The sequence below is a fragment of the Eutrema salsugineum genome, unplaced genomic scaffold (genome assembly GCF_000478725.1).
Source record: "Eutrema salsugineum unplaced genomic scaffold, Eutsalg1_0 scaffold_7, whole genome shotgun sequence".
Lineage (NCBI taxonomy): Eukaryota > Viridiplantae > Streptophyta > Magnoliopsida > Brassicales > Brassicaceae > Eutrema > Eutrema salsugineum.
The window spans coordinates 7,718,754-7,727,809 of NW_006256486.1; the positions used below are offsets into that span (position 1 = coordinate 7,718,754).

Below are 9,056 nucleotides of genomic sequence, written 5' to 3' on the forward strand. Positions count from 1 at the left end.
TTTAAGACTAGTAGAAAATCTATTCGTTTTAGACCATCTGCTCTAATTCCATTTTAGACAAATTGGTCTTTAAAATAATTTTAATTTTATCAACCCGAAACAAGAGGAAATTTTGGAAAACTAAACATTTTTTTATCATCGCACAGCTCGGAACGAAACTGAATTTTGCAATCTGAAAAAACATTTAACTCTCTAATGCTTAATGTAATAGCAATTGTAAGTGTTGCCTTCACAGACAAAGACCCTGCAAATAAAGCAGTTGCTATATGGCAATTAAAAGTTGAATAGAGAAAATCGAGAGCATATGTTCAGGCTTTCTTTGGTCGGGTCCGGATCTGAATCCAAGGAAAGCAAAGGTGGAATGGAGTAAAGTTTGTAGACCAAGAGCAGAGGGTGGACTTGGGCTTCAAAATTTGAGGATTCCAAATGAGGTTAGTGTTCTGAAGTTGCTGTGGAGAGTTATTACAGCGAAAAGCTCCCTATGGGTCGGTGGCTGCACATGAATCGCATCAGGGGAAACTCTGTTTGGCTCCCAGCGAATCACTCCCAAGGTTCCTGGATGTGGCGACAGATCTTGCAGAGCAGAACACTTGCTGAGAGTTTTCTTAAAGTGGTTGTGAAGAATGGCAGATCAACTTGTTTTTGGCTCGAGAATTGGTCTTCGATGGGGATTCTTCTACAAGCTGCAGGTGCTCGGGGTTGTTTAGAAATGGGTATCCAAGTGGAGGCATCAGTGGAGGAGGTTCTCTTGACTCATAGACGAAGGAGGCATAGACGACCGATACTAAACCAGATAGAGGATGAGATAGTGAGTGCTCGCTCTCTGTATACTGTAGAAGATGAAGATGTTTACTGGTGGAAAGTTAAAGCTGATAATTACAAGGCTCAGTTCAGCACTAGGGCCACGTATGATCAACTGCGACAACATCAGGATAGAGTGCCGTGGGCGGCTGAAATTTGGTTCAAGCATCATAGCCCTAAGTTCAGTTTTATTGTGTGGCTTGCCGTACAAAACAGACTGTCGACGGGAGATCGTATGGTTGTTTGGAACGCAAATGTCTCTGCCACCTGCTCGTTTTGTCACGTGAATATCGAAACCAGAAATCACCTGTTCTTCACTTGTTCATACTCGAAGAAAGTTTGGGAAAGTCTCGCTCGGGGTATTCTCTGCAACGAGCTGACTACTGATTGGGATTCACTTGTTCAGATCATCTCGAGAGTGACAGAACAGGGTAAAGAGTTTTATTATCCGGTATCTGTTCCAGTTGACTGTTTACACTATATGGAGAGAAAGGAATGCCCGTCGCCATGGCACTCCTCCGTCTATAGCTGCAAGATTGATTAAATGGATTGACAAAGCAATGCGGAATCGTTTCAGTTCGATAAGGATGCTTGGAGATGTTCGATATGAAAATGGGCTTCAAACATGGCTTGCAGCTCGTTCTGCACACTGATGGGAGCTGCTCTGTAGCTCTTAACATTTGCACACTCTGTTTTAATCGTTATTAATTTTCCAGATCGCATCTCCCTGATGTAGAAACGCTATTTTTTTGGGTTTGAATAAAATTTAACATTTATTTAAAAAAAAAAAATTAAAAGTTGAAATCTGTTCAAAGACGGACATGTTTGTGTCTTTGAACAGTCATCCCATTCTGCTAATACTAGAGCTAATCCAGGCTGCATCAACAGAGCAACTAGAGACATCAGGTGCATGAAATGGCCTACGAGCTTTTCCTTAGGGATATAACTCGCTGAACTTGGAGGAAAATTTTGAGTAACATCCTCATACTGAGGTAAAAGCAATTAAGTATTTATTTAAACATTTTTTTGGAATTTTGTGATTTTCATTGTTAGACGGAATTTCTTTTTAATTTTCATTTAATTTTTACAAAAAAAAGATATTAGTATTCTAAGAAATCGTCAGAAAAAAGTTATGATTTTCCCATCGGAATCTTTAATCCATCGGCCACAAACCAAATCGAACTTCAAGTATTATTAACTACAAGAAATTGCTGAAACGACCAAAGCAAGGTTAGCACCATTTAGAGGATAAAATCCCAACATAAAATACTTTGTTGGATAATTTGATATTGGGAGAGTATAGGCAACAATGGACAAACAAAATTAAAGATATCTAATATCAAACTATCGGTTGCTAATTTACCTTTGGTATTCACTACATGAGTACCCACGCATATGCGTGGGTTTTCTTTTTAATATTTTTATAATGTTTAAAACTGAAGTTTAGTTTTATCCTTAAATTTCAGTTTACAATTCTTTCATTATATCACACATTTCACGCGTGAAGAATTTGAAGGCAAACATTCTAGCAAGAAGCGCTTGTGTAACCAATTACAAATTATTATTTACATAAACTCGATATCTTCGGTTTGGGTAACCAAACCGTTCTAGGTATCTAGACTGACGATCAAAAACCAAAAAAAAACTGAAATTCAATTTAGATTTTTGGTGATGTTAAAAAAAATTAGATTTTTGGTTTTTTGGACTGGCCATATGTTTAGAGAGATTGGTTGTTAATTTGTTTTGTTAAAGTGATTTTGTTTTAATTAGTTTTTTTTCTCGACTTTTTCTTTGGTTTTATGAAATCTTATCAGAAATTTTCTCTACTAAGAAACGTTGTCTTCAATTAAAAGTGAAAAATTATCTTGAACATCATAAACAAAGATATGAGAATCCAGCAAATACTAAATATTATGATTAGGAACCTAAGAGATATATTCTCAAAATAAATGGATAACTTTATTCCATAAAATTTTCATATTCTCATTGGCAAAACCGTCACAATCTCCACTAAAATTAGAAAAGTTAGGAAATGAATACATCATGAAAATCTGTGATATTTCATACTATATATTATCTTTTGCATCACAGGTAGAGTTTGGAACTTTAGATAAACATGACCAGCTATCGTAAAAGCTTACCAAATACGTCTTTCTCCATTTTCACCATCGGATTTGGCTCCTGCCACTCCAGTGGCTTTTTATTGCAGTACTTGGGAGAACCAATATTCCAACTCCAAGATCTGATGGAGATAAAACAAGCTACATTTCATGCACATAAAATGATATAAATTATATTTATCTTTTCTCCACAAAGATTTCTTTAATTATAATTCATTGAGACGAGATTTTTATCATTTCTTGTAAACACATAGATATTAAAAAATTTACTAATGGATGTAATAGGTCTTTCAGAGTATTATTTTTCTCCCTTAAAATTTTCTCTAAAACAAGAATAAATAGAATAGATAACTTACACCAGCTTAACTTAAAACAAAGTTTTTAGAAATTATTATTATAGTTTCGTCGCCGAATTATTATTATTTTAGAAATTATTATTATAGCTTTGTCTTGCTATTTACTCTTCACAGAATTCTCGAAACCATCATACAAAATCTTCTTTTTAAAAGCAAAATTCTTCTTTTCTGTTAAATGAACACAAACGATGGTATTAAATGTAGATGTTTCTGCCCATGGCCAAGAAATAAATCTTAGACCGTGGATTTGTGAACAACATTCACTTTAATAAGCTTCTATATAGAAATTTGCATAAGTTACAACGTGGAAGCTGTAGATTAGAGATTTATTAGAAAATCTTAGGTAATATTTATTTCTTTCCATGTCTTCTCCTCTATATTTGCTGATTATTTTTTATGCGTTGAAACATGAGTGACCAATATTTAAGACAACGTTTGAAACATCATTAAGAATATGAAACATCAAAAAAGGGAGTCAAAAAGCCATGAGGCCCATGATGGTAAATAAATCAGTACACAGAAAAATGAACATAAAAGTAATTAGCTTAAATTAATTAAAGTTTCACTAAAGTTTTTAAATAACAAATAAATAAATTGATGTGTCATTCAAAGAAATGTTGATATGTCAAGTTTGTGAGACTCAACTGAGAAAAAATTCGCTTCACTCCGAAATATATCACTCGTATCAAATATTTTATTAATTCTACTTTAACTTACTATATTTAAAAGCAACTCTCCAATAGCATTGATATATAATGTTATAAAAATCTCTAATCCTGGTTTTTGTGTTCGTATCTTCATTTGTTTCCATTCAAAATGGTTGATTATATTTTTCAGATAAATAAAATATGTATGAAGATCAAATATCAGACCTCAGTTCATGCCTCAGGTCAAGTAAGCAAGAAGTTTGACTTAGCAACCATCTTAGATCAATGATAAGACTAATTATTACAAATCCTCTCTACCAAGTACCAATCAGAGAGAAACACTCGTTCTACTTTAGGCATATCGAACAAACAAAGAGCGAGATGAATTGTTCTTGAAATAATAATCTGCTAAATAATGAAACATTAACAAAGAATCAATAACTGATGATAATCCTCGTCCGACGAGAGTTGATCACTCCCGCGCCGATCCTCCCCATCTCTGAACCCGACTCTCAGCTTGCTCAGCCTGCAGAATTCAAAGTTTAATGAAATGATCAAACCAAACACAAAGGAGGAACATACCATAGAGAGGTTATGGAGAAAAAAAGTAAGATACCTCTTTGTTCCAGTTAGTGTAGTAGATGATTCCAATCAATATAAGAGTCTGTAAGCAGATTCCAGCTACCATACCTCCCCATATTCCCTAACAAATTCACAAATGAATCAGTCACCAAAATTGAAAAAAAAAACAATGCAAATACAGACCACTTTAACCAGGGTAGATACAAAAACCGAACCGAACCGAACAATTTATGCTGAACAAACCGAACTAAAACTGAAACGAAATCAAACTTAGTGCCATGTTCACGTATGCATTGGTAGAAAACTAACCTGAACTCCGAGGTTTAGTGTGAATCCAAGAACAAGACCAGCAGGAAGTCCAATAATGTAATAGCACGCAATGTTAACGTAAGCCACTAGAGACTGCCACCCCGCTCCAACCGCAACCCCTAAAAAGATAAACCAAAAGTGACCAAGAACTCAGTGTTTTCAGATCCTTACTTGATTATTTTTATTTTCTACCACCAACTATCTCATGAGGTACCTGACAAGACAGGCTGGAGGCTGTTCAAGAGGACAGTGAAGCCCAACAAGACAGCTATTCTCGTGGTTTCCGCTGCCACAGCTTCGCTAGAAGTGAAAAGATGAGGGAAACTGTCTCTTGTGGCTAAGACAACACTCATGCACACAACTCCAATGAGTGTCGAAGTTATGGAGACAACTAACACCGAGAATTTCGCTAGATGTGCATTTCCTGCACCTAGCTCATTCGACACCCTCACGCTGATCACACCAAGAGAGTTTCGTTAGCTTCTTATCTTGCTCTATACATATATTCTCTTAGAGACGTAACAAAAAGGTAGAAATCTTACCTTATCGCAGCGTTAAATCCAATTGAAATCATTGCGGTCCAACCTTCTATGTTCATGCTGTGAAAGCACAAAACATTTTAACAACAAAAAACATGTTTTCAGTGGAAAAATAAATAGGGACCAGAAAAAGTCAGTTACCAAATGGATATTGCATCGACTGGTATCAATGGATTAGGAAGGAGACCAGTGACAACGACCAGAACCATCAAGTACCAAAACTCCAAACTGCAGAATCCAAAGAACAAACCGGTTATTCATTTCTTAACTTAACAACATCATAATTTATATATCTACTAGCCAAAAAAATGGAAATGAAAGAAAATTTGGTACCAGAGCATAACAGCAGAGGCTAAAGATAGTTTGACAAATCCATAGAGGTCACGAAACGCAAGCCAAGAAAATCCACTCCATGCACCGTCTGATTTGGTGATTAAGATATACAAAAGCTGACCGATAACAATAAGCCACCACGACGTGTTGAGAGTGATGGCTGCACCTACAAGTCCCCATTTAAAGTAAAGAATGAAGAGCCAGCTAAAGACTGCGTGTATAATTAGAACCAGTCCGGAGATCCAAGCCATCACAAGCACTTTTCCTTGCGACTGTAAAAATTTCTGTATTGGAAAGTTGGCTGAATATGCAAATAGTTGTGGTATCATCCACAATGCAAATTTCCCTGTAAATTTCAACTTGAAATAGTTAGCATGTAGATGTCGTGAACGTATCTTCATTGGCAAAACGTAATAAAAATAGTGATACCTGCGGCTTTCGAGATGTGAGGAGCCTCGCCGAAGAAGGAAAGAATAGGAGGAGCCCAAATGTAGATCGGAAGCATACATAAAGCAGTGGTGAAGAGAATGACCCACGAACGTTGCATGTATATTCCAAGCATCCTAAGCTGTCCTGCTCCATATGCTTGTCCACACAACGTCTCCAACGCACTCCCCATCCCTAACTGCCACCATTTTTACATTACCACAATACGAACTTGTTATGTTTTGTTTGATCTCTTTGCTTTCTCCATAGGTAAATCAACAAGGACTAGGGGAAATGATAAAATATATAAAACAATGGAAGAGATCTCCGATCCGCGAGGTTTCTCAACAATTTTCTTTTTAGTTTTAGTTCTTGGTTAAGTATGATATCATTGCTACTAACTGGTTCATGATCACAAGCAACACATTGCACATATTTAACTTTTTCCATCATCTACCATTTTTAAATGTTGTAACTATACATAATTTGAAATCAACCACAAAATAGTTATTTTAAAGATTTTGTTCTGGCCTACGCTTAACTTGATACGGACCTAAACCCTCTAAAACATGCCCTCTCTATTTAATATATCTCAAGGTTGGAAAATTTTTCAAGAAATCCTTCATCAGGATTAGTCCAGGTTGCTTATAGAGAGTTGATAATTATTTAACTGAAAATTAGATTTAAAATACATTGTTAGTTGGTGAGTATGCATATATGTGAAAAGAAAACGTCACTCTATATTGGACTTTATATTTCAACTAAAAATATGAAAGTTGAACTTGCAAAGGACCAACTTTTATAACCAGCTGTAATTTCTTACTACTTTTCCAAAAAAATATATAGGCATTTATCTAGTGTACACTTGATATAGTCTTTTTTTTTAATTTAGTGCTAGATATGTAGAAGAAAATACTAAGTATATATTATATGGTAGAATAGTGGAAAAATAAGTAAGTATATTTTGGCTCCAACTGGTGATCATAATTAAGGAATGGAATGATGAGAAATGTGCTATTCTTTTTCAATTCTAAATTTTTTTACCATTTAGAAGGAATAACTATTACATGTCCTTTCTCTTCATTCCTGTTTTAAAATGGAATGATAAAACAAATATATTCCCTATCAAATTTATAAGGAACAAGAGGAATGCAAAAAAAGAAACTAATAAAAGTATATTAAATATATTGTTCTATTCCTTCTCTACAATTTTATGGATACCATTTACTGTGACAATTTATTACATTTCTTCTCTATATTTATTCCTTCTAATCTGTTCCTATCTTTCTTCTTCGTTCTTTTTCCCTATCATTCCTATTGTTCCTGAAATGATCACCAATTGGAGCCTTTAAGTTGATTGTATTTTTGAAAAATTGTTCATCAAAAGTAGTATTTCATTAAATTCCTCAGTTTTTTTTTTGGGAATTTTGGAATAACTTTGTTAAATTAATTAACATAACTAATAATTATATTAAAACATCTTAGACTCCCTATACTTGAAAGTATATTCTTTTTTTTTTCCAGCTCCGATCACACTCAGATACTAATCAGGAACATAAAATTTTAATCATGAAAATTCTTATTTTCGTGTCCAGTATCATTTTCACAAATGAAAAATGCAATGAAACAAGTCCAAATTCCATTTTTGTTCTGTCCCGTTGCAACTTCCCATAATGCTACAGTTATTCTTTAACTTTTGAGCATAGAAAGGGACAGGGGATAGAAAAAAGTATGTTGTGTCAGTCCATAAAGTCTCCTATCGAACCTAGTTGCGTCTAAACTTACTTTTCTTTTCTTTTGGGTTTAGTGTTAAAGTATGCCAATAATTTATTTCAATATCCAACTATCTGGCTAATTTGGCAAAAGAAAAAAAGTTTAACACCTTTCTTGTCTACAAACAAACCTCACAAACGGACATTGCAAGATTATGTGAATAACTTTAAATATATGGAGAGAAAATTTCAGTACAAGAGTTAAGATGAATAACATAATTAAATGCTTTAATCAAACCATGTAATGAATCTAACTCTTATATATTATAATAATTTTAATGAAGATATCTACTTTGTGATTAACGACTTCAAACAAAAATCCATTAAAATATTAATTTCTGATTGCGTGGCCTATATTGGAACACAACATATGAACTAGAACGAGACAGGTGTGAAGAATGACGCACCATGACACCAAAGGCGAGACCGGAGATGACCGAATTCTCGACGGAGACGGCGGCGAGCTCGAGTTCACCGAGACGACCGGAGAAAGTCTGAGTGAGTGCACCGAGGGAGTATTGACTAATGGCCGTGAAGATGGCCGGCCCAGCTAGCTCCCATAGCCGCCTTGACTCTTCGCCGAACTCTTTGGCCCATACTTTCGACGCCGGTTTGGTTTCGGATAGTTCCGGTGGCTCACGAGGGTCAAGCAAAGGCAAAGTCTTATCCTTTCCCATGTTCGGCCTTGTCAGAAGCTTTTGCCTTAATTGCTCTCTGGCACTGTCTCTCTTGTTCGGATGTGAAAGAAAAATAAATAGAGAATGGAGACGGTGGTAGGTACCAAAGTGAATAGGATGATATGAAGATTAAAAAAAGAAAAAGAAAACGCTAAAAATGACCAAACGAAGCTAATGAAATGAAAGCCCTAAGTTTTATAATAAACTATCAGAATTTTTTTTTAATTTACTTTCGTTACTTTGAAAATTATTTATTATATTAAAACAGAATATTTTTTGTATTTACTTCCAAAGACTTCCGAAATTTTTTTAAAATATTTTATTTTATTTTATATTTAATTTTGAAAATTAATTATTAAATTAGATTTTTTAGATTTTTTAAATATAAATTATATTTAATTTTAAATTTCAAATTATTCAAAATTTTATAATAAATAAATTTAATTACCAAATTTAGATTCAATTGAATTTAAATTCAAAAATTCAAAAAAAAT

General features: G+C 34.4%; 2 protein-coding genes across 2 annotated transcripts; one reads left to right on the top strand and one right to left on the bottom strand.

Annotated features, from left to right (window-relative positions):
• The first annotated feature begins 481 nt into the window (after positions 1 to 481).
• LOC112083039 lies at positions 482 to 1,345 on the top strand. Its single transcript, XM_024150763.1, has one exon. It carries the CDS (start codon positions 482 to 484, stop codon positions 1,343 to 1,345), a length of 864 nt encoding a protein of 287 aa, XP_024006531.1.
• Positions 1,346 to 4,177: 2,832 nt separating this feature from the next.
• On the bottom strand, positions 4,178 to 8,713 carry LOC18010652 (protein DETOXIFICATION 33). Its single transcript, XM_006393511.2, has 9 exons — positions 8,293 to 8,713; positions 6,117 to 6,312; positions 5,688 to 6,033; positions 5,496 to 5,582; positions 5,358 to 5,414; positions 5,030 to 5,268; positions 4,816 to 4,934; positions 4,541 to 4,627; positions 4,178 to 4,450 (listed from the first exon to the last, which is right to left on the bottom strand). Exons 1-9 carry the CDS (start codon positions 8,560 to 8,562, stop codon positions 4,397 to 4,399), a joined length of 1,455 nt encoding a protein of 484 aa, XP_006393573.1. The 5' UTR covers positions 8,563 to 8,713; the 3' UTR covers positions 4,178 to 4,396.
• Positions 8,714 to 9,056: the final 343 nt, after the last annotated feature.